This window comes from Phacochoerus africanus, chromosome 4 (genome assembly GCF_016906955.1).
Source record: "Phacochoerus africanus isolate WHEZ1 chromosome 4, ROS_Pafr_v1, whole genome shotgun sequence".
In the NCBI taxonomy this organism is placed as follows: domain Eukaryota; kingdom Metazoa; phylum Chordata; class Mammalia; order Artiodactyla; family Suidae; genus Phacochoerus; species Phacochoerus africanus.
In genome coordinates this window covers 66636467-66662032 of record NC_062547.1, presented here as the reverse complement: position 1 = coordinate 66662032, position 25566 = coordinate 66636467, and the positions used below count along the sequence as shown (strand labels likewise).

The window sequence follows — 25566 nt, the reverse complement described above, 5'->3', positions numbered from 1 at the left end:
TCCTCCCCTGCCGGCTGCGGCTCCAGCCTCCGCCCCGCGCGCTTGCTCCCCGCGCCGCCGCCGCTGCCGCACCTGCCACCATGTCGCCGCCGCCGGGTCATGTCTGACTCTCTCTGGACCGCGCTTTCCAATTTCTCGATGCCCTCCTTCCCTGGCGGCAGTATGTTCCGCCGCACCAAGAGGTAGACCCCTGATCCCTCAGACCCTGACCTGGCCCTTCCCCCAAAGCCTCTCCCCGGCTGCTGCCGCAGGGCGGAGCCCGGGATGCTGCACCCGATCCAGCTGCGCCAGAGGTGCCCGCGCTGCGCCTTCCTGCTGGGATGGGGCTGAGTGGTGGGCAGTGTGGGCCGAGGCTGGGGGGACTGCACGCTGGAAAGGACCGCCGCGTGGGGAGGGGGCTGTGCCGGGTGGGGGATAGCGGGGCCTTTGTCTGCTGGCGCTGCAGGCTCAGACAGCCAGGCCGGTGAGGGTAGAGGAAGAAGGGGAGGGTGGGGGGCTAAGGACCTTCAGAACAATAGCCGCAGACTGGCCTCCCCACACCCCTTGCCGAGTGCTCTGGCTGTAGGAATATGCTCAGTCACTGCGACGGGGGTGGGGGTGGGGTGGGGGTGGGTGGGTGAAGGGAATGGAAGGGCTGGAGGATCCCTCTTTGGAAACTGGGATCCTGAGGGGGGCAAAATGAAAGGGGGGCTTTTATCATAGCATAGCCGCCTCCCAAAGAACATAGCCTCATATGAAAAATAGTGACATACAGCATCATTCAGGGCATGATGTCACACACACACATACACAACAGCCTTAGTGGCCCAGATACCTCGGGAGTCACCACATATACCCAGCCATATGGTGGCTGTAGATCAGAGGCATGCACAGACATACACAGGCACACCTAGCATCACACAAGCAAGTAAGCCCACAGAAAGAGCGTAGTGTACACCCAATAAGATGTCACATGTGTGGTGATCCATACACACGATTATGCCATCTCAGATGCACACAGAAATATGTGCAGCAATGACATCCTTGCAATGTCACAATATATACCATCGCTTAAGCATGTCATATATATAACAGAATAATAGACAGAGAATCTTGCAGAGCTGGAGTCACAATATCACACTACTTCTCACATTTTCATCCATGTCACACATGGTGGCATGCTCAGACGTGCCCAGTGTCACAGGGTGTTAAACTCACACACAGTAGATGTCACACATGGTTAATGTCACACTCAGACATAAGGACAGTATCTCATGCAGACTCAGAATGTTACACAGAGACATAGACATGTAGAGCAATCATGCCTCACACACTTCACAGCACAGAGTGGCACATGTAGTCATGGACAAGTGGTGTTACACTGTCACACAGACCTACAAAACTACAGGTCATGTCACACGAGATAAATCCAAGAACTGTCACACATGATGTCACACTAGGAGCTCACACAGTGTGCGGAACTCACACAGTGGATGCCACACCTGGATAAACACAGCGAATGTCATGCACAGACTCAAAGACACATAGACATTCAGGAGATCCAGTTGTACCATGTGATGTGACTATCACTCCATGACTGATAGACTAAGCCATACATGGTCACACATGATCCACACCAGGAGTCTTGCACATATATGTCACATGTGCATCCCTTTCCATACATAGTCCTGTCAAGGCCTCCACTGCCTCCTCCTCGGAACAGTCCTTTGGGGACACATCCAGGCACACACAGATGTGAGACAGGCGGGGATCTAAAATGGAGGGGGCAGGTTGGGCCCACAAACTCACTGGGCTATGGCCGCGTCTGGCCCCCTGCCTCGCCTTTGTCACAGCTGCCGTACCAGTAACCGGAAAAGCCTCATCCTGACCAGCACTTCGCCCACGCTGCCGAGACCTCACTCCCCACTGCCCGGACACCTGGGTGAGACAGGTGGTGGGTTTGTGGCTCAGACTAGAGTAGGCGTGGCCACAGGCAAGGGATGTCTTTGCCACGGGCGGGACGTGTGGTCCTGAGTCTGGGCAGACTTGTACAAGGGACGGGTCCGTCCTTGCGTTGGTTTGGCCAGTCCGCAGAGGGATGGGATTTTGTGGACGGGGCCCAAGAGGTGCTGGATTGGAAAGGGGTTGGGGAAGAAAGGAGGGGCCGTACCTGAGGGGCGGGGCCATCGGAAGAAAGCGGAATGGCTAGGGGAGAGACTGAGCCGACTCTGTAGCCAAAACATTTAAAGAGGCGGGGCCACATTTAAGGAGGCGTGGCCGACTCATACAAGGGTGGAACTAAAGGGGACAAGCTACTGTTTGGAACCCGCTTTGAGTATCAGGAGGGCTGATGGAATTGCCTCCCACACAGACCTAAAGATCCCCCTCTTTCCGCCACAGGTAGCAGTCCTTTGGACAGCCCCCGAAACTTCTCCCCCAACACCCCCGCCCATTTCTCCTTTGCCTCCTCCAGAAGGTGAGTCCCTCTCCCCAGGGCCCCAGAACCCTGGCCATACCCTCCCCACCCGCCGTCTGGGCCACCATCTGTTCCCCTTGTAATTGCACCTGAGTCAGGGCCTGAGGGAGTGGTAGAAGTGGCCCAACATCCTGGCGGGAACAGGCGCCCAGCCTTAGGGGCGGGACCTATAAGAAGGCGGGGCCAACCGCCTATTCAGAATCAGTGAAGGGGCGGAGCTTCATTTGCCGCCGAACTAAAGCGCTAGCGCTCTGGACCCAGGGTCCTAGTCTCCAAAGTCTCTCTCTCCTGGCCAGGCGTTTCCATAGCAACAGGACCGGGAAGCAGGGATGAAATGCGCAAGCGCGGACTGATGCACATTGAAGAACTTGGTCTCTGACTGGGGGAGGGCGCCTAGGGCTATTCCTCGAGGGGCCCAAGGGGAGAAACAGCAGGTTTCCCTCCAGGAGTCTCTGGATTTCTGGAGTATCCTTAAGGTTAATTTTCTGGGGCCTTTGGCAAAACTGTGGGAGGCAGAGAGATTCCTCGAATGTTTTTTGGGCGAAACTTCTGGAAGTCACCATGGTATTTGGGCGGGTCGCTTTATCTTTGAACTTTATTCATTCTATAAACATTATCTGAATAACTGCGTTCTGAGAGCTGGGATATGGGGTGAACCGCATCCTGTCTCTATCCTTGGAGTTAAGCTAGGACAATAGAGAGCCAGAAACGGGCTCCAAGATTTGGCCGGATGTGGTCACCTACTTTGGGGTTGAGCTGGGAAGAAGGCCGGCTGAGCAAGGGCCCTGCCTGGAGTGAGGGGTCCAGTGTGTGGGAGTGTGTCCAGGTGAGTGGCAATCTGTATGCTGATGTGGCTGTGTGTGGATGGGAGTCTGAAGTTTTGAATATGTGAGACAGCCCATGCCTGCACATGTGTCCATAGGTGTGAGAACGAATGTGTGTGACTGTGTTCTTGTAGGGTTGTAACCGTGTGTGAATATCTGAGGTAGCACGGACCTCTGTGTGTGGCTCCATTACACTCAGTGTGTAATCTGTGTGGGAGTGTGAAGGCGTGTGTGGCTGTGCGAGAGTTTGAATGTGTGACTGAGTGCGTGAGGGTGTCTTCAATATGTGTCATGTGAATGCTAAAGTCTAGAGTGTGTGTGTGGGAGGGTGTATGTGTGTGTTTCAGAGTGTGAGTACTAGATCTCTGTAAGTATATGTGTCTATATGTAAGCATAGGTTTTTGAATGTGTGTTAGTATGGAAATGTGATATTTGGGTCTATGTATGGGATAGTCAATGCATGTGAGCATGTGTTGAGTCACGAGGCGTGAATATGTGTGACTGTCAATGTGTGAACTCAACCACACTAGTAACAGAAACACTAATGGATGTGGCCATGAGAGTGATTGTGTCTGTGGGAACGTGTGTCAGTGTGTCAGTGTGTGTGTGTGTGTGTGTGTGTAACCTTTCTTCTTTGAAAATAAACCCAATTGGTTTTCCTTGGAGAATTTTCTCATGGGGAATTTTCTAGGGGTCATCGTTTGGGGTCCCTCTAGGATGGCTTACTTGAATGGGCTTTTCTGGTCCTCCTCAAGGCCCACTTTGAGGGCTCGTTTGGTATGAGGATGACAGGAGAGCAGCATCATGGGAAGGAGCAGAGGAGACTGATCTTCACTCCAGGTCTCAGGTGTCTGGCAGAAAGACTTCCTCTTTACCTCTTGGACTCGGAGGGCCTTGGGGAATTTCAGAGCATGAATATATTCCCCCATGCCCTGCCCTGGCCACGGCCAGTGACTTCGCCTACACCCTGAGGAGTGGGGGGGACTGGTGGGCCTGGCAGCCTCTGAGCACATTGATTGGGTTCCAGGGCGGATGGACGCCGTTGGTCTCTGGCCTCGCTCCCTTCATCTGGCTATGGCACCAACACACCCAGTTCCACTGTCTCGGTGAGTGTGGCAGGCGGGGCTGTTGTGTGGGAGCCACAGGGGGTCAGCTGGGCTGGCCTTAAGGAGGGCTTTGGGTTTCTCTTGTTCTCCAAGGATGTCACCTATCCATCTATTAGTGGGTTACAAGTCCCCCCCCCAAAATTCTGCTCTCCATATTTGACACATCTTCTTGGGGTCCTACTCACCTCAGATTTACTTTATAGATAATGACATTAAGGCTCTTGCCCAAGTGTCTGCAGCTGGCCAGGGCCAGGCCATATCATTCACTCAGAGCCCATTTTCTCACTGACTGCAGTACCCAAAGTCTCTTTCTCTCTCCATCTGCCCGTTTCTACCTGTCTCTCTGGATTTCTCAGCCATACATTGGTGTGATGTTCAACAAACATAAATTTATCATGTGACTGGCATATGACGAGTGGGATCTGCAAGATGGGTCTGGGCCCAAGGATTCACAAAGCTCTCATGGGAGGAGACAGATCAGTCAGAAGGCATTTACAACATGGGGTGCTGGAGTGGTCAGAGCTGTGATGGGAAGGTGATAACAGAGTGGAGGGACCTGTGTTAGCTAGAGGGAGGGTAAAAGAAAGTTTCCTGGAAGAGGTGGCATTGAACCCTAGACAAAGAATCAGCAGGAGTTTGGCATGTTGAAGAAGGGGGGGAATGGTGTTTCAGGAAGCTGGAACAGCATGTGCAAACTCTCAGAGGCAACAGAGAACTTTCTGCGTTTGGAAAATTGAAAATAGCCTCGTGTGGCTGGAACTTTGGGTTGGAAGAGGAGGGATGGAGGTGAGGTAGTCAGCAACCTTCATCATGCTGGGACTTCTTGGCCAGGGTGGTGAGGTGGATTTTATTCTAAATGTAGCGAGAAGCCATTGGAAGGCTTTTTCTGCTTCTGTATTAAGTTGAGTTAATATTTCAGTCTTGGGAGTTCCTATTGTGGTGCAGCGGAAACAAATCTGACTAGTATCCAGGAAGATTTGGGTTCAATCTCTGGCTTAGCTCAGTGGGTTGGGTATCCAGCATTGCCCTGAACTGTGGTGTAGGTCGCAGACATGGCTTGGATCCTGTGTTGCTGTGTCTGTGGCATAGGCTGGAAGCTGGAACTCCAATTTTACCCTAGCCTGGGAACTTCCATATACTGGTGCAGCCCCCAAAAAGCAAATAATAATAATAATAATAATCCGTCTTTGAGTTCCCACTGTGGTGAAACAGGATTGGTGGCATCTCTGGAGCACTGGGATGAAGGTTTGATACCCAGCCCAGCACAGTGAGTTAAAGATCCAACATTGCTGTACAAGCAGATCTGATCCTGGCCCACGAACTACATATGCCATGGGGCTACAAAAAAAAAAAAAAAAAGAAAAAGAAAAGAAAAGAAAAGAAAGAAAAAATGCACTCTGAATTATTTGAAACTATGCTTCTGTAGGTCATAGATTGTGTGCACTGAAAAAATTATTTTACCAGATAATGATGGGATGGGGAGTTTCAAGCAGGGGAGAAAATGATGTCATGTTTTAAAAGATTGTTCCTGGGGACACACAGTTTTGTTTTGTTTTTTGGCCACCAGAGACATATGAAGCTCCTTGGCCAGGGATCAGATCCAAGTCATAGTTGTGACCCAAGCCACAACTGCAGCAATGCTGCCAAATCCTTAGCCCACTGTGCTGAGTTGGGGATCAAACTGGCATCCCAGCCTTCCCAAGGTGCTGATGATCCTATTTTGCCACAGCAGAAACTCCAGCACAGTTTTTGAAGGCATGAGCCTGCTGTGTCTCCATTTGGCTGCCAAAGCAATCAAGCTATTCTTTTCTCCTTCACCCCCCCCCCCCAAAAAAAAGGTCATTCTTGTGCCTGCAGTCCTTGTGTTTCTCCACTGATCTCTGTGTGTCTATGTTTCCCCAAGTGCACACCAGGCCCTGACCAGGGTCCAAGCAGAACCAAGTCCCTGCCATGGATTAGCAGATAATAAGTCCTTAGGAATTCCCTGGTGACATACTGGATTAAGGATCTGGCATTGTTACTGCTGCATCAAGGGTTCAGTCTCTAGCCGGGGAACTTCCACATGCTGTGCGTGTGGCAGCCAAAAAAAAAAAAAAAAAGGGAAAAGATGTTGTAAATCTGGGGATAAGAAGTCAGCAAGAAGAGGAGTTCTCATCATGGCATATTGAAAACAATCCAACTAGGAACCATGAGGTTGCGGGTTCGATCCCTGGCCTCGCTCAGTGGGTTAAGGATCTGGCATTGCCTTGAGCTGTGGTGTAGGTCACAGAAGCAGCTCCGATCCTATATTGCTGTGGCTGTGGTGTATGCTGGCGGCTGAAGCTCCAATTAGACCCCTAGCCTGGGAACCTCCATATGCCATGGGTGCAGCCCTGAAAAGATGAAAAGAAAAAAAAAAAAAAAAAAAGCCAGGGAGAAGAAAGGAGAAGATGGGGCATGGAGATGGAATGATGGGTGTGGTCAGAGGAGTTCTCCTGAGGGGTGACTTTTAAGCAAAGACTTGAAGAGTGATCCACAGTAGATGTACTCCAGGCTGAGGGAACAGTCAGTGCAAAGCCCCTGAGGCAGGAATGTGCCTGGCTTGTTCAAGGACCAACAAGGAGGCCTGAGCAGCTGGAGTAGAGGAAGTGAGGGCGGGGAGAATGGGAGGTATTGATGGCAAGGAGACAGGATCAGATCTTGAAAGATCTCATGGGTGTGGGGAGGACTTAGGCATCCACTGTAAGGTGGGATCCATAGAGGGTTCTGAACAGAGGAGGCATGTGACTTGACTCAGGTTTTCGCTGGCTCCCTTAGGCCACATCCATGTCTGTGTCACTGTTCTCTTCCATGTCTGTCCCTGCACCCCCCCACCATCTGTCATCAGGCATCCCAAGCTGGGCCTTGGGGTTCGAGGATCGGAAGCCAGGTCCTGATTCTAGCCTTGCTCGGTGTCCCGCCAGCTGCGGGAGTCCCAGCCCAGGGTCTCGAGCCATGGGGGGACCGTGGTGGCTCTGACCCCGGCCCCGCCCCTCCCCCCAGTCTTCCTGCTCCTCCCAGGAGCGCCTGCACCAGCTGCCCTACCAGCCCACCGTGGACGAGCTCCACTTCCTCTCCAAACACTTCGGCAGTACCGAGAGCATCACGGATGAGGATGGTGGTCGCCGCTCCCCTGCGGTGCGGCCTCGCTCGCGGAGCCTCAGGTGGGCCTGCATCTCCCTCTTCCTCCAAGCTGGTGGTCCGGGGGCTTGTGCACTGGGAAACGCCTGTCTGCAGTTTTGGAGGTAGGGGGCTAGACACGATGGGCTTCTCTCTCCGCAGCCCCGGGCGCTCCCCCTCCTCCTATGACAACGAGATCGTGATGATGAACCATGTCTACAAGGAGAGGTTCCCTAAGGTAAGGCCCGGGTCTGGGGCAGGAAGCCGGGAAGCCGGGAGGCCGGAGCCCTCCCTCACCTTAGTTCCGCGCGCCCCCTGGTGGCCGGCGTCGCGCAGTTCAGGCACTTGGCGATGACAGTCTCCGGGCACAGCCAGGTGCTGGCATCCTGGCCCTGCCTTCCTCCCTCCTGCAGGCCACTGCGCAGATGGAAGAGAAGCTGCGCGACTTCACCCGCGCCTACGAACCCGATAGCGTGCTGCCGCTGGCCGACGGCGTGCTCAGCTTCATCCACCACCAGATCATCGAGCTGGCCCGTGACTGCTTGACCAAGTCCCGCGACGGCCTCATCACCACCGTCTACTTCTACGAATTGCAGGAAAATCTGGAGAAGCTGCTGCAGGACGTGAGTGCACAGGAAGGCCGCCCCCAACTCAGGCTATGAACCCCTAAATCAGGCCCGATGTCCTGATGCTTTCCTTCACCCCACATCCATTCAGGGGGGGCGTCTACCACGTGCCAAGCAGCTGGTGTGGAACTGAGCAATGGAGGGTGGAGGAGAAAGACTCAATCCCTGCTGAGGTCTGATGGAGGAAGCAGGAATAACTTCCCTCACCTCTTGCAGATCTTTACTCAGATGCTACCTCCTCTGGTGGCATCAGGGCTAGGACTAGGATGAGGCAGGTGATTCCCCCCACCCCTTCAGAACATTAATTATTGAAAAAGTTGAAAAAGAAGGTATGTTGGGAGTTCCCTTCGTGGCTCAGTGGTTAACGAATCCGACTAGGAACCATGAGGTTGCGGGTTCGATCCTTGGCCTTGCTCAGTGGGTTAAGGATCCAGCGTTGCCATGAGCTGCGGTGTAGGTCGAAGACGCGGCTCGGATCCTGTGTTGCTGTGGCTGTGGCGTAGTCCAGCAGCTACAGCTCCGATTGGACCCCTAGCCTGGGAACCTCCATATGTAGGGGGTGCGGCCCTAGAAAAGGCAAAAAGACCAAAAAAAAGGTACATTAAAAATACACATTATTCTAAATTTAAATATTATTTTGGCTTATTTTATTTATTTTATTTTTTTGGCCAGGCCCAGCAGCATGCAGAAGTTCCCAGGCCAGGGATCAAATGCGCGCAGAAGCAGAGACCTGAGCCGTGGCAGCCACCACACAGGATCCTTAACCTGCTGAGCCATGAGGGAATTTCTAAATATTTATTTACAATTAAACCAAAACTTGTTTCAATTTTGCTTTCCTGGTTTTAATGGAAACAGATTAGTCAATAATACTAATTTCAGGAGTTCCCTTGTGTTGAAATAGGTTAAGGATTGGGTGTTTTCATTGCAGCTGAGGCTCCAGTTGCTGCTGTGGTGCAAGTTCTATTCCTGGACCAGGAACTTCCACACGCTAGGGCACATCCAAAAAAAAAAATCATTTAAAAAATATAAAAACGCAGGCGTTCCTGCCATGGCTCAGTGGGTTAAGAACCTAATTAGTATCCATGAGCACACAGGTTTGATCCCTGGCCTCACTTAGTGGGTTAAGGATCCCACATTGCCATGAGCTGCCATAGATCTCAGACGCTGCTCTGATAGGGCGATTCTGTGGATGTGGCGTAGGCTTCAGCTGCAGATCCAATTCGACCCTCAGGTGCAGCCCTAAAAAGACGAAAATAAAAAATAATATAAAAACACACTTTTGGAGTTCTGTCATAGCTCAGAGGTAACGAGCCTGACTAGTATCTGTGAGGACAGGAGTTCAACCCCTGGCCCTGCTTAGTGGGTTAAGGATCTGGCATTGCCTTGAGCTGTGGTATAGGTCACAGATGCAGCTCAGATCTGGTGTTGCTATGGCTGTGGTGTAGGCAACCGGCTACAGCTCCAGTTTGACCTCTAGCCTGGGCATGTCCATATGCCTTAGGTGTGGCCCTAAAAAGACAAACAAAACAAAACAAAAACAAAACACTTTTGTCCCACAGTTTTCCTTAGGAGTCAAGCTCCAGTACAGCTCAGTGCAGTCCTCTGGGATCCTTTTATGATTTAAATTTTGCTTATTATATATTTTTTGCATTAATTTAATTTTTTATATAGTACATTAAAGTATTAGTTATCTTGAAGACAGATTTTTGTGCCCAAGTTGACTGCCTCATTTGCCTCACCGTAGTCTTGGGTTTGATGGGCATGATAGGTAAATTAATCTGTGGACTGTCTGATAGAAAACAGGAGCATGAGAGTGGAGTACTGTCTGTTGAGGGTGCTACCAGGAGGTGGGGTAGATTTTGCATTGGAGGGGTCAGGGCAGGCTTTCATGAGATGTTGACAACTGAGCAGAGACCTACAGGAGGAGTAGGGAGCCATGCAGGCGTCTGAGCAGAGAGCCTACCAGGCTGAGGGATTTTTTAACTTGGCCTGGATTATAGGGCTGCTTTGAAGATGAATCGAATGAGTGAAGGTTTCAGAACAGTGTTTGCTATAATGACAATTGTGATTATTTTTACCACATGGCCTGGGCCTCAGTTTTCTCATCTGTAAAATGGGACAACTGCAACAGAGTTGTCAATTCCTGTGGTAATGGGAGAGAGACCTGGCTCAGGAAAGGTGCCTATGACACCCCTCCACACTGTGCCCCACATCCCAGGCCTATGAACGCTCCGAGAGCTTGGAAGTGGCCTTTGTCACTCAACTGGTGAAGAAGCTGCTCATTATCATCTCTCGCCCAGCGAGACTGCTGGAGTGTCTGGTGAGTGGACTAGGCAAGGGTGGAGAGGGGGGAGCTCTGGCTGGGACCCCTCACAGTTCACCCTGAGTCCACCCCACCCTGCCTCAGGAATTCAACCCTGAGGAGTTCTACCACTTGCTGGAGGCAGCCGAGGGCCATGCCAAGGAGGGCCACCTTGTCAAGACGGACATCCCTCGCTACATCATCCGCCAGCTAGGTCTCACCCGTGACCCCTTTCCAGGTGCTGCCTGGTGGGTGCAAGGGACTGTGGGTGAACTGGCTGGGACTTCAGCCTCTGCTCACTCTCATTTCCTTTCTAGATGTGCACCTGGAGGAACAGCAGGATAGTGGTGGCTCTAACACACCTGAGCAGGACGACCTCTCTGAGGTAAGTAACGCCAGGTGGCCCAGCAGACAAAACTCTGGCTCTGATCTGACTGGTGAGGGCTCACCTTCTAGCTCTTTGCCCTTGGGCTGGGTGGATCTCTTGGTCCCCATTCTTTTTTTTTTTTTTTTGGTCTTTTCTAGGGCCGCACCCACAGCATATGGAAGTTCCCAGGCTAGGGGTCTAATCGGAGCTGCAGCTGCCGGCCTACACCACAGTCACAGCAATGTGGGATCCAAACCACGTCTGCGACCTATACCACAGCTCACGGCAATGCCGGATCCTCAACCCGCTGAGCGAGGCCAGGGATCGAACCCACAGTCTCATGGTTACTAGTCAGATTCGTTAACCACTGCTCCACGATGGGAACTCCTTGGTCCCCATTCTAAGCCTCAGTTTCCCCATCTGTAAAATGGGTTAATAATAGCTCTTCCTCCATATGCTTTTTTCTTTTCATGGTAAAATACACATAACATAAAATATACCATTTAAACAATTTTTCAGTGAACAATTCATTGGTATTTATTACATTCACAATGTTGTGCAGCCATTACCTCTGTCTAGTTCCTGAATATTTTCATCATTCCCAAAGGAAATCTTGTACCCATTAAGCAATTACCTCCCATTCTCCCCTCCCTGCCAGCCCCTGACAACCACTGATCACTCATCTATTTTCCAGAACTTTCTACCTCTATGAATTGCTGATTCTGGATATTTCACATAAATAGAATTATTCACTCTGTGGCCTTTGGTGTCTGGCATAATGTTTTCAAGGCTTATCCATGCTGTTCATGAATCAGTACTTCATTCCTTTTTATGGCTGTATAATATATGTCAATTTGGCGGGGGGCGGTTAAGGGCCAAACCTGCAGTATATGGAAGTTCCCAGGCTAGGGGTTGAATTGGAGCTACAGCTGCTAGCCTACACCACAGCCACAGCAACACCAGCTCCAAGCCGCATCTGGGAACTATAGCACAGCTCACGGGAATGCCAGATCCTTAACCCACTGAGCGAGGCCAGGGATTGAACCTGCATTCTCATGGACACTATGTCAGGTTCATAACCCACTGAGCCACACCAGGAACTCCCTGTTTCCATCTTTATGCTATTGTGTGAATAGTGCTGCCTATGAACCTTTGTGTAAAAATATTTGTTTGGGAGTTCCCATTGTGGCTCAGCAAGTTAAAAGCCCAACACAGTGTCCATGAGGATGTGAGTTTAATCCCTGACTTCGCCTTAATGGATTAAGGGTGCAGCATTGCTGCAAGCTGTGGCCTAGGTCACAGATGGGCTTGGATATGACATTGCTGTGGCTATGGCTATGGTGTAGGCTGGCAGCTGCAGCTCCAATTTGACCCTTAGCCTGGGAACTTTCATATGCCACAGCTGCAGCCCTAAAAAGAAAAAAAAAATTGTTTAAACAACTGTTTCAGTTTTTTTAGGTACATACTTAAGGAGTGGAATTGCTCGGTCCCATGATAATTCTCTGTTTAATTTCTTGAGGAACTCTGCATAGAGTTCTGAGTGAGTTGAGTGTCTCTGTGTGTTAACAGGTCAGCATAGGGAAAATTACTATAATTCCAGCCCCAGACGAACCACACTTTGGTAGATATTCCACATATCTGGTGGAGATTGCCCATCATAATGGCCATAATGGTTGTACATGTATTTTCTCTGAATTGCCTAGTATTTTTCAAAAATTTGAAGCAAAATATAGAAATCAGAAGATTTTGCTTTAAAATCTGGGTTTGTGCCTTTTCTTTTTTTGAAAAATCAGAAGTTCTGACAATACTGGAAGAAACCAGCTGGCATTGAGCGGGGGGCAGACCTATGATATGGGGTGCCTACACCTCAGTCACCCATGGCTCTCATCCAATATGCCTGGCCCCTGAAGGCATTTGAATTTGTGACCTTTGTTTCAAACTGTGTCTATAAATTCATGCACATATACACACACATCTGTCCTTTGTATTTATATTTAAAATCTCATTATACATGCCATTTGTTTAATTTTTTGAATAGGTAATGGAATGACATCACTCAAAACTCTAAAACTCTAAAAAGGTATTTATCTTTAATTGTTGTTTGTAGGATCCTATGTAATTCCATTCAATCAAACTTGTTAATTGAGTGATTCAAATCTTCCATCTTCCTATTCATTATTTTTTGCCAGATTGATCTAATAGTTTCTGAGAGAGATGTGTTAAATCTTTGTTTTGAGTAATTTCTCTTTGTAATTCTGTCAATGTTTGTGTCAGAGTTTGGGGGCTACATTCTTAGGAGCATAGAAATTCAATATTTTTATATCTCATAAATCTTTTCATATAATATTTATGGAATAAATCTCTTGTTGCTAAGAAAAGTAAAAATTATTTTCAAAAAAGGTATGTTAGCAAAAAATTTTATATTCATTCTTCCCCATGTACCTATTACCCCAAATAGGATTATATTTTGCCCCCTTTTTCTCTTTTTTATACAAAAGCATACAGTTCATGTTGTTCCTTGTTTTCTCCCTCCATTTAATAAAACACTTTGGAGAACTTTATGAATAACCGTAAAGAGATATTCCTCAATTTTTTTTAAAGTGGCACAATATTCTTTTATATAGATGCCCCTCATATCTTTATTTAACCAATTTCCTATATATGGATTATTTCCAGTCTTGCAATGAGCAAGATAGTACATATGTTACTTTTCAAATGCACAGCATATCTGTAGCATGAATTCAAAAGTGAAATTGCTGGGTCAAAGGAAACATGACCCATAGTTTGTAATTCTGATATACAACAAAGTACATTTTGTGGGGGCTGTACCAATTTATACTCCCAACAGCAAGGTATAAAAGTATTTATTTCCCCATAGCTTTGCCTGCAGAGTGTGTCAGACTTTGGAATTTTTTTTTGTTTTTAAAGGGGGCAAGCTGCTGGGTGAAAACTAGTATCTTGTGGGTAGTTCTAGTTTGCCTTTCCATCATTATATATTCTGAGATTCAGCATCTTTTCACATGGTTAAAAGTGAACAGTATCTTGCCTGTTTTTTCTCTTCAATTATTAGAGAAAAAATATTTTTGGTTGATTTCTAGGAGCTTTTTATATATTAGAGTGATTAGCCATTTTGTAGTTTTCTTTCCTAAGGAGAGAAGTTAATTATATGGCTTCGGTGTCAGACAGTCTTGGGTTCAAGTCCTGATTTTGTTACTCTCTCACTGTTGCACTTGGATCAAGGACCCACCCACCCCCTCTGTGCCTCAGTTTCCCTATGTGTTAAGTGGAATAAGAAGAGTCCCAATCTCATGATGATGATGGGGTAGTCTCCATCTTTCCCCTGCAGGGCCGCAGCACCAAGGCTAAGAAACCACCTGGAGAGAATGATTTTGAGACCATCAAGCTCATAAGCAATGGTGCCTACGGGTGAGCCACCCGGGGCTCTGGCGGGGGGAGGGTGGCGGAGGCCGGGTGTCTCGGAGGTGACGGCCGGTCCTCGCTCTCTCCCCCTGCAGTGCTGTCTACCTGGTGCGGCACCGAGACACGAGGCAGCGCTTTGCAATGAAGAAGATCAACAAGCAGAACCTGATCTTGCGCAACCAGATCCAGCAAGCCTTCGTGGAGCGCGACATCCTCACCTTTGCTGAGAACCCCTTTGTGGTCGGCATGTTCTGCTCCTTTGAGACGCGGCGCCACCTCTGCATGGTCATGGAGTATGTGGAAGGTGTGGCTGCCTGCAGGGCTGCTGGGAAGATGAGGGGGTGTGAGCTAGTCAGGGCTGCTGTGTGGCCTGCCTGAGCCCCAGTTACCATATTGACTATCCATCTGTATGTTTATTCACCCATTTATCCCTGCAGTCATTGATCATCCATTCCATCTATTTATTTATATCCAGCCATCTATAGGTGTATCTGTTTTCATTTCTCTCAGTATAGATACATTATCCAATTATCCATCCATCCATCCTGCCTTCCTTTCATCTTTCTAGTCATTTGCTAATCCATCTGTTTTTCCATCCATACATCTATGCACCATCTCTCCATCCATCCATCCATTTGATTATCCATCTGTTTGTCCATCCATATATATGTTTATCAGGAGTTCTCTTGCAGCAGCAGGTTAAAGATCCTGTGTTGTCACTGCAGTGGCTGGGATTGCTGCTTGGCCCTGGCCCCAGAACTTCAGCATGCTACAGGTGTGGCCAAAAAAAAAAAAAAAAAACCTCTATTTTTAAAACAATTGAAAAGTTCCAACAGGAATTCCTGCTGTGGTGCAGTGGGTTAAGATTCTGTCTGCAGTGACTTGGGCCCCTGTGGAGGTAGGGATTCAGTCCCTGGCCTAGTGCAGTGGTTTAAAGGATCTGGCATTGCCACAGCTGAGGTGTAGGTTGCAGCTATGGTTTAAATTCAATCCCTGGCCTTGGAACTTCCATATAATGTTAGTGAGGCCATGAAATTAAAACTAGCAAAACAAAAATTAATAGAATCATTATTTTAGAGCAGTTTTAGATTTAGAAAAATTGACTAGAGGGAGTTCCCATTGTGGCTCAGCAGGTTATGAACCCAGCTAGTATCCATGAGGATGCAGGTTTGATCCATGGCCTCGATCAGTTGGTTAAAGATCTGGCATTGCCATGAGCTGCGCTAGGTTGCAGACACAGCTCAGATTGAGCATTGCTGTGTCTGTGCTGTAGGCTGGCAGCTGCAATCCCAATTTGGTCCCTAGCCTGGGAACATCATATGCCATAGGTGTAGCCCTGAAAAGCAAAAAAAAAAAAAAAAAATTGACCAGAAAGTACAGAGAATTCCCACATACCCACTGTCCCCTCATTCCCCTGTTATTAACATCTTGTATTAGTGTGACACATTTGTTATAATTCATGAACTAATATTGATACACTATTATTAGCTAAAGTCCATTGTTTATATTAGGGTTCACTCTGTGTTGTACATAAATTTTCCATCCATCTCTATATCTAGCAATTCAATCATCTATCTACTTACCATCCATCTATCAACTAATACATGTTTATCTACCTATTAATCCATCACCCATCCATTTATTCTTCCATTCATCCATTTACTTTTTCTTTTTTTCTCTTCAGGGTTGCACATGTGGCATATGGAAGTTCCCAGGCTAGGGGTCAAATCAGAGCCTATGCCACAGTCACAGTAACTAAGGATCTGAACCTCATCTGTGACCTACACCATAGCTCACAGCCACACTGGATCCCCAACCCACTGAGCAAGACCAGGGATCCAACCCAAATCCTCATGGGTACTAGTCATTTCTGCTGCGCCATGACAGGAAACTCCTCATCCATTTACTATTATTATTATTATTATTATTATTATTATTATTATTATTTTGGTCTTTTTGCCTTTTCTAGGGCTGCACTCATGGCATATGGAGGTTCACAGGCTAGGGGTCTAATTGGAGTTGAAGCAGCCAGCCTACGCCAGAGCCACAGCAATGCGGGATCTGAGCTGTGTCTGCAACCTACACCACAGCTCATGGCAATGCCAGATCCTTAACCCATTGAGCAAGGCCAGGGATTGAACCCGCAACCTCATGGTTCCTAGTCGGATTCATTAACCACTGAGCCACGATGGGAACTCCTACTATTATTATTTTTATTCATTCATCCAAATCTCCATTCTAGCAGCAATCTCATTTATCCAGGTATTGACCTAACTCCATCTTTTCATCCACAATCTGTCCATCAGTTTATCCATCCATCTAATTACCATCCATCCAATCACCCAACCACCATTGTATATGATTTTTATCTGTTTGTCTATCCATCCACACTTATATTCACCCAAATATTAATCCATCCACTGTCCAAACACACAGGTACTATGGTTTTTAGGACACATACATGATCTCACAGGGCTACAGCTGTGCCACCTCCTCATGGATATTAGTCAGGTTCCTTTCTGCTGAGACACAACGGGAACTTCTATTGACTTGTGATTTAAAAAAAATCTATGTCATCTTCAGGAATTGCTGTATCTAGGTGCTCAAATCATGTCATTAGTAATCTCCCCATCTCTTGGCTCTACTCTCCCATGTGCAGACTTCCCTCTAAACCAGCCCTGATATAGTAAGGTTGCCATCCAACCAATCCCAGTTTACATTCTACAAGCTTAACAATCTTTGCGAAAAAGAGGTAAAAGTCATTGGGGAAACCTGGGTTACTTGTTGACCCAGCTGCTAAACCTAGAAGGAAATCTGGCCCTTGCAAGAAAAAGGAGGGAAATTGACACTGGGGGAAACTAAAACATGAATACTGCTTACAGTAAATCTGGTGGCGGCAAGGAATCTGTATTTTAAGGTCCCATGCCCTCAAGGTTCAGACTCCAGAACAAGGACCATGCGCCCAGTCTCAGTCCATAAGCAGGCAGCCTCAGTCTTGACCAAACCTTACCTCCCCCATCGACTCTCTGCATGACCCAACCTCTCTCTGAGTCTCAGTCTCCTCCTGTGTAAAATCGGCTGATTATACTGACTTGGGAGGATGGCTGAGGACAAGAGAAGCCTGGTAGAGGGCAGTCTCCATGCAACCTGGGGAGAAGGAGACCCCTTGCTGAGCCTCAGTTCTCCCTAGCTATAAAAAGGGTGCGATGTGAGCTGAGGAGTTGGTGCTGTGGTGCACGCTGAGTCCTCAGCTCCGGGCCAGGGTGCCTCCCTCTTCACTTGGACCTACTCCTTCACCCCCAGGGGGGGACTGTGCCACTCTGCTGAAGAACATTGGGGCACTGCCCGTGGAAATGGCGCGCATGTACTTCGCTGAGACCGTGCTGGCACTCGAGTACTTGCACAACTACGGCATCGTGCACCGCGACCTCAAGCCCGACAAGTGAGCCTTGACCTTCCCCAACGCTCTCCTGCCCCCCGGGGAAACCCTGGCACAGAAGGGCCAGGGAGTAAAGTGGACAGTCCTTGCCTCTAAGACCCTGCTTCCCCATGTCTGCAGCCTCCTTATCACCTCCATGGGGCACATCAAGCTCACGGATTTTGGCCTCTCCAAGATGGGGCTTATGAGCCTCACCACCAACCTATATGAAGGCCACATCGAGAAGGACGCCCGGGAGTTCCTGGACAAACAGGTGTGTGTGCGGGAGTGGGGGTCACCGCGGGTGGAGTGACCCCGCAGGACTGTGGGGTCCAGGGCCTGGCAGGGGGTGCTGCTCCCCTGGGAGGCCCCTCCTGCGTCCAGGGCGTGGGCTGACGGCCTGCCCCCAGGTATGTGGGACCCCGGAGTACATCGCACCCGAGGTCATCCTGCGCCAGGGCTATGGCAAGCCGGTGGACTGGTGGGCCATGGGCATCATTCTCTACGAGTTCCTGGTGGGCTGCGTGCCCTTCTTTGGAGACACGCCTGAAGAGCTCTTTGGACAGGTCATCAGTGGTGCGTGCCCCCGTGGTGGGCAGGCAGTGGGCATGGGGACACTGACGGGCCCAGGGACTTATGGACCCCAAAAGCCAACCCTGGCCCCACCTTGCTCTGCAGATGACATCCTGTGGCCAGAGGGGGACGAGGCCCTGCCCACGGATGCCCAGCTCCTGATATCCAGCCTCCTGCAGACCAACCCCTTGGTCCGGCTGGGGGCAGGTAAGGAGTCAGTGTCCATTATCTGAGAGCAGGGCTCCCAGTGCTCTGGCCAGGGCTGGAAAATGGTTGGGGAGCTGGGTTGCTGGGCTGGCTACAGCTGTCACTAGAATTCCCTCTCCGACCCCTCCACCCCTCCTCCACAGGCGGTGCCTTTGAGGTGAAACAGCACAGTTTCTTTCGAGACCTGGATTGGACAGGGCTGCTGAGGCAGAAGGCCGAGTTCATCCCTCATCTGGAGTCCGAGGATGACACCAGCTACTTCGACAGTGAGCGGGGATGGGGGTGGATCCTTTGAGGGGACCCCTGGGTGTGGCCTGGTCTGGAACCCAGCTTTGTAGGAGACCAGCTCCCTAGAGGAGAGGGCTGAGGTTGGGGCAGGGGCAGGGCTTAGCATAAAGGCAGGTCACAGTCTGAAAAAAAGGTGAGAGAAGAGGTCGGGGTAGGGGTAGGATCTGGACAGGGGTAAGCTCTAAAGTTGGGTCTGGAGGATTTCCCACGTTGCTGCACCTTGGAGTGGGTCACAGCTCTGCCTCGGACTGGATTCCTGGCCCGGAAATTTCCATATGGCGCAGGGGACGACCGGAAAAGAAAAAGAACAAACAGATAAATAAAGTTGGGTCTGGGCCAGAGTTGGAAGGCCTTGCGAGGACCCAGAACACGGCAAGGGCGTGGGCTGGCCAAGGTGAAGCCAGGATGGAAGAGTTCCTTAGGTGGGACCTGGAGGTGTGGCCTCTATGGAGGCGGGGCTAGAGGAGCCTCACAGAGTGGTGCAGGGACCCAGTGTGGGGGCGGCGCCTGAAAGATCAGAGAATGGGGCAGGGGCGTGGCCCTGGGCAGGGGCGTGGCCCAGGACCTGGCTCCGGTAGGGGTGTGACTTGAAGAATGGACCCTTGCCAGCGTTCACGACCCACCCCTCTACCCCAGCCCGCTCAGACAGGTATCACCACGTGAACTCCTATGATGAGGACGACACCACGGAGGAGGAGCCCGTGGAGATCCGCCAGTTCTCTTCCTGCTCCCCTCGCTTCAGCAAGGTGGGCCAAAGCTGGAATGGGGGTGGGGAGAGGAAGGGCAGGGCCTGTGTTGAGGTAGGGAATGAAGGTGGGCCTGGAGCACGCAGGGACTGAGAAGGCTGTGGGGAGCAGGGTTGCAGTCCCAAAGTCTGAGACTATAGAGAATTTACTGAGGGGATGAGGATCTGGGGATGATGAGTCTTGGTTAGGGGGAAGCATAGCGGTCTTGGGACTGGCCTTTGGCATTGAGTGGAATCTAACAGGAGCCTGGACAGCTGTGAAAATGAGGACCCACAGTGGGGCAGGGCTAGGTCCGGACGGGGCAAGGGCAGGACCTGGAAGGATGGAGAGAATGAGCAATGGGGGTGGGCAAGGCCGTGATGAGGGTCTCATTTTGAGGAGCAGCATGTAAACGGGTGTAGGACCTAGCTTGGGTGAGGGTACATTTAATGGGTTGGAGCCTGGAGAGGGCGGGCTGGAAGGAGAGTAGATTCTCTAGGGCTTGGGCAGGGCAGGGTCTAGATGAGGTCAGGGCCTAATTTTGTAGGGGAGGCTTGAGCTGAAGAATTGCAGGTGGTTGGGACTCGGTCCAGAACTGGGGCCTTTACTGGGGTAGAAAGAGTATAGTTTGGCCAGGTCTAGTATCTGTTCAAGAGTGAAGGTGGGACCTGGGGGCCAGACTTGCCTCCCCACACTACTCACTCGTCCTTGCAGGTGTACAGCAGTATGGAGCAGCTGTCGCAGCATGAGCCCAAGACCCCTGTGGCGGCAGCAGGGGCCAGCAAGCGGGAGCCAAGCGCCAAGGGCCCAGAGGAGAAGGTGGCTGGCAAGCGGGAAGGTCTAGGCGGCCTGACCCTTCGCGAGAAGACCTGGAGAGGGGGCTCCCCTGAGATGTGAGCAGGGGCAGGGTTGTGTTTGGGAGCGGGACCAAAAGGGGAGTAACTCCTCTGACCACGTCCACTCTGCACAGCAAGCGCTTCTCAGCGTCTGAGGCCAGCTTCCTGGAGGGGGAGGCCAGTCCCCCGTTGGGCACACGCCGTCGTTTCTCGGCGCTGCTGGAGCCCAGTCGCTTCAGCGCCCCCCAAGAAGATGAGGATGAGGCCCGGCTGCGCAGGCCTCCCCGGCCCAGCTCTGATCCCCCAGGCTCGCTGGATGTGCGAGCCCTCAAAGAGGCAGCTCAAGGGGAAGGCACCCCCAGTGTCGGCGACTCGGAGGCCAGTGAGTCCCCCATCCTGCCGCCTTGCCCATTTCCCAGTGGTTATATTTGAGTGTTCAATGAGCTTGGTATTGCTTATGCAAGTTCTCATGTACCCTTCACACTCCAACCTAGATTCAGACCGGTATTCCATGCTCAGTAACAAGTGTATTTGAGCTCTTCTCTGCGTCAGGAGCTGTTCCAGATGCATGTTACCTGATCTCATGAAATTCGCGATCCAGCCAGAGAGAGAAGTGGGAAGAGCATTCCAGGCAGAGTGAACAGCGTGCAAGAAGGTTATGACCCTGGACAGACCCCTAACCCATCTGCTCTGTTGCAGCTGACCGCCTACACCCAGGTGACCTCTGCCCACCCTTGAAGGATGGGGACACATCAGGCCCAAGAGCCACCAATGACCTGGTTCTGCGCCGGGCACGGCACCAGCAGTTGTCAGGGGACCCCGCGGTAGAGAAGCGGCCTTCTCGAACGGGGGGCAAAGTCATCAAGTCAGCCTCGGCCACTGCCTTGTCTGTCATGATCCCTGCAGGTAATGCTGGGCCCTACCTGGAAGGGAGGGGGCTGCACCTATTTGCACCTGGTGCATGTTCCCAGTCCACAGTGATTGACTGTGGGATGGGCCAATGAGAGCTCTGGGATTTTGACTGGGGAGGAGGGAGGAGCAGACAGAGGGAGAGCTGTCTGTTGGCTCTGACCTCTGACCATGGGTCTGTGCCTGCAGTGGACGCTCACGGAAGCTCACCCCTGGCCAGCCCCATGTCCCCACGATCGCTCTCCTCCAACCCATCCTCACGGGACTCCTCACCTAGCCGAGACTACTCGCCAGCTGTCAGTGGGCTTCGCTCCCCCATCACCATCCAACGTTCGGGCAAGAAGTACGGCTTCACACTGCGTGCCATCCGTGTCTACATGGGCGATTCAGATGTCTACAGTGTACACCACATTGTCTGGGTGAGCACTCATGGGTGGAGTCTGAGTTCTACAGTGGGAGTGGGGAGAAAGAAGGCACCCTTCCCCCAGGGATGAGAGATAGCTCAAACTCTGGAACCAGGAAGCCTGGATGAGACTCCCCTGTGACCCACCTCTATCACTTTCCTCTGAACCTCAGGTTCTTCATTTGTAAACTGGGGAGAATAATTGCTATTTCATAAAGTGTTATGAAGATTACTGTGCATACAATGCTAGGTGTCTGCCATAAGGGAACTTTCCTTGTTACCAATCCTGTTAACCCCGCCCCCTTGGGGTGCCCTGTCCCCAGCACGTGGAGGAGGGGGGCCCAGCCCAGGAGGCAGGGCTCTGCGCCGGGGACCTCATCACCCACGTGAACGGGGAGCCTGTGCATGGCATGGTGCATCCCGAAGTCGTGGAGCTGATCCTCAAGGTGAGTCCACGGGAGAGAATGAATTGTCTGGGGGTGAGGAGTGGGGAGAGAAGTTTGGGGAGATCCTGGGGAGCTGGAGCTGCCAGAACAGCCTCCAGCAGAGAGCTTTCCCCTTTTCTTCCCCCAGAGTGGCAACAAGGTGGCTGTGACCACAACCCCCTTCGAAAATACCTCCATCCGCATTGGCCCTGCGCGGCGTAGCAGCTACAAGGCCAAAATGGCTCGGAGGAACAAGCGGCCCTCTGCCAAGGAGGGGCAGGAGAGGTGGGTGGAGTCAAATGTGATGGGTGGGGCTATGAGCCCCAGGCCGCTGGAACACTCCAGTTTTGAGCAATGTCCAAGTCTTACATGGGAGAGGCAAAGGTGGGGACAAAAGCATGGACATGCACAGAAAGTTGGCTGGGGTCACTGAGTGAAGAGCAAAAAACAAGACAGATTGAGGGGCTGGGAAAGTGGGAGGAACCAGGAAAGGAAGATGTGCCAAATTCCTAGGATAGCAGGTTGCAGGGGAAGCGTTTGTGGCAATGTCTAGGGCAGAGCAAGCAGATGTGGACTAAGAGGGTGCTGTCCAGTAGATGATTCTGTCTTGCTGAATCATCTACTGGAAGGGTCTGAGGGAAGAGATTTCTATCTAAGATGCGCATTCCAGGCAAGACTCGGCCAGTAGAAATAATTTCTTCCCTTATGGGTATGACGAGTTGGGATAGGTGAGTGGGGACAGAAGAATTTTCTGTTTTGATTAGTGGGTTTGGCCTGGACAGGCAGAAAGTGGGAGGAGATCCCGTTGTGGCTCAATGGTAACCAAGGGACTAGTATCCATGAAGACGTGGTTTTGATCCCTGGCCTCTCTCAGTGGAATAAGGATCTGGCATTGCCCTGAGCTGTGGTGTAGGCCAGAGGCTACTGCTCTGATTGAACCCCTAGCCTGGGAACTTCCACGTGCTGCTGGTGTGGCCCTAAAAAGACAAAAAAAAAAAAAAAAAGAGTGGGTATTTGAATGAGAGGGGCCAGGCTGAGTCCAGTGAATTTCTTCCTGCCCTGATAGGTGGGTTTAGCTGCAGAGGGCGAGGGTAGACTAGTGGGCGGAGCCAGAAAAAAAGCTGGTTGGTGGAGGCGGGGGGTGGGGTGGGGTGGTTCTTTTTAGGGCTGTACCCTCTGCACATAGAAGTTCCCAGGCTAGGGGGTTGAAACAGAGCTAGAGCTGCCAGCCTACAGCACGGCCACAGTAACCTCTGATCTGAGCGGTGTCTGCGACTATACCACCGTTCACGGCAATGCCAGATCCCCAACCCACTGAGGGAGGCCAGGGACTGAACCCACATCCTCATGGATACTAGTCGGATTCATTTCTGCTGTGCCACAGTGGGAACTCCCCTGGTTGTGCTTTGCTGCGAGTTTCTAGCTTGGACTGAGAGTGGTCAGAAAGGAATGAGTAGGTGCTCCTGCTGTGGCGCAACGAGATCGGTGGCTTCTTGGGAGCTCTGGGATGCGGGTTTGATCCCCGGCCTAGCATAGTGTGATCCCGTGTTGCCGCAGCTGCCTGGCCTAGGAGCTCCATATCCCGCCGCCAAAAAAAAGGGGGGGGCTAGGTCCTAAGAGGGCAAGAGGGTCAGAGGGTCTTGATAGGGGGGTTGTAGCTGGAGAGGAAAGGACAGAAGCGGTGGGCGGTCCCAGGAGGTGCCTTGGAGACCTGAGGTGGGAGGAGCCGGGACCTTTGGAGTCTGGGCTAGGGAAGGTTGTTCCCTGGTCCTCCAGCAAAAAAGCGCAGCTCCCTCTTCCGCAAGATCACGAAGCAGTCGAACCTGCTGCACACTAGCCGCTCGCTGTCGTCGTTGAACCGCTCGCTGTCGTCCAGCGACAGTCTCCCGGGCTCGCCCACGCACGGGCTGCCGGCGCGCTCTCCCACCCACAGCTACCGCTCCACGCCTGACTCCGCCTACCTAGGTAGGCCCTGCGCCTGCGCTGGGGGAGAGCAGCGGGCGGTGGCGGGGAGGTTCCCTGGCGGTGTCCCCTCCGCCCCCCGCCCTCAATACCTTCTCCCGCCCGACCCCAGGAGCCTCGTCCCAGAGCAGCTCGCCGGCCTCCAGCACGCCCAACTCGCCGGCATCGTCGGCCTCGCACCACATCCGGCCCAGCACGCTGCACGGTCTGTCGCCAAAGCTGCACCGCCAGTACCGCTCTGCTCGCTGCAAGTCTGCCGGCAACATCCCACTGTCGCCGCTGGCGCACACGCCGTCCCCCACGCAGGCCTCACCGCCGCCCCTGCCCGGCCACACAGTGGGCAGCTCGCATACGACCCAGAGCTTCCCAGCCAAATTGCACTCGTCCCCACCAGTGGTGCGGCCGCGTCCCAAGAGCGCCGAGCCTCCGCGCTCGCCACTCCTCAAACGCGTGCAGTCGGCCGAGAAGCTGGGAGCCTCGCTGGGTGCCGACAAGAAGGGCGCACTGCGCAAACACAGCCTCGAGGTGGGCCACCCGGATTTCCGCAAGGACTTCCATGGCGAGCTGGCACTGCACAGCCTCGCGGAGTCGGACGGCGAGACGCCCCCTGTTGAGGGTCCCGGCGCGTCCCGACAGGTCGCAGTCCGCCGCCTGGGCCGCCAGGAGTCGCCCCTGAGCCTGGGCGCGGACCCGCTGCTGCCCGAGGGCGCCCCCAGGCCGCCGGCACTGAGTAAGGAGAAGGAGTCCCCAGGCGGCGCTGAGGCCTGCACCCCGCCCCGTGCGACGACCCCCGGGGGTCGGACCCTAGAGCGGGACTCCAGCAGCAGGCAACACCAGAGTGTGCAGACAGAGGATGGCGTGGGTGGGGGAGCCAGGGCCGTGGCCAAGGCCGCGCTGAGCCCAGTGCAGGAACATGAGACAGGCCGGCGCAGCAGCTCTGGCGAAGCAGGCACACCTCCGGTACCCATTGTTGTAGAGCCAGTGCGGCCTGGGGCCAAAGCAGTGGTGTCCCAGCCCCCTGGTGTGGACTCCAAGGGGTTGCAGGAATCTGCACCCCTGTCGCCTCATGCACCCGAGGCCCCCCGGGGCCGGGAGCGCTGGGTGCTGGAAGTGGTGGAGGAGCGGACCACTCTGAGCGGGCCTCGTTCCAAACCTGTCTCTCCCAAGCTCTCCCCAGACCCCCAGACTCCCTCCCCAGCCCCAACAAAGAATGTGCCCAGCAGTGCGGGGCCCCCAGCCCCACCTGCTTCCCTTCTGGTCCCAACCACCAAGCCTGAAGTGGGGCTGACCTCAAGGTGCCCTGCTGAAGCTGTGCCCCCAGCAGGCCTGACCAAAAAAGGGGCGCCCTGCCCCATGCCCCCAGGCCCATAGCAGAGGGAGCCGCTGGCCCTGCGCTGTACAGCCACCTGTATACATATGTACACATATAAATAAAGTGCTTCTGTGCTGCGTGACCTTTCTGGGGCTCACCCCTCCTCCCCTAGCAAGGCAGAACATCCTGTTTCTGCCCCTTTGCCTGTGTGCTTGTTGAGGGGTGGAGCTCTAGTTCTGGTTACCATGAAGAGGAGAGGTGAATCTTGGC

At 52.1% G+C, this 25566-nt stretch overlaps 1 protein-coding gene across 1 annotated transcript; it reads left to right on the top strand.

The window, feature by feature from the left end:
- The first annotated feature begins 88 nt into the window (after positions 1–88).
- MAST1 (microtubule associated serine/threonine kinase 1) lies at positions 89–25438 on the top strand. The gene is made up of 26 exons (XM_047776912.1): positions 89–182; positions 1833–1921; positions 2380–2455; positions 4307–4385; positions 7407–7567; positions 7686–7761; positions 7937–8146; positions 10368–10469; positions 10557–10689; positions 10769–10836; positions 14165–14244; positions 14334–14542; positions 17542–17680; positions 17798–17930; positions 18067–18232; positions 18335–18436; positions 18580–18702; positions 19361–19470; positions 20164–20342; positions 20420–20667; positions 20985–21191; positions 21384–21613; positions 21921–22043; positions 22171–22307; positions 23779–23987; positions 24097–25438. The coding sequence occupies exons 1-26, from the start codon at positions 100–102 to the stop codon at positions 25353–25355; spliced, it is 4731 nt and encodes a 1576-aa protein (XP_047632868.1). The 5' UTR covers positions 89–99; the 3' UTR covers positions 25356–25438.
- Positions 25439–25566: the final 128 nt, after the last annotated feature.

Coding starts and splice junctions, on each gene's coding strand:
- MAST1 (XM_047776912.1), top strand. CDS start 100: ATGTCTGACTCTCTCTGGACCGCGCTTTCCAATTTCTCGATGCCCTCC. Junction 14,245..14,333: donor ATAAGCAATGGTGCCTACGG/GTGAGCCACCCG, acceptor CTCCCCCTGCAG/TGCTGTCTACCTGGTGCGGC. Junction 22,044..22,170: donor TCGTGGAGCTGATCCTCAAG/GTGAGTCCACGG, acceptor TTCTTCCCCCAG/AGTGGCAACAAGGTGGCTGT.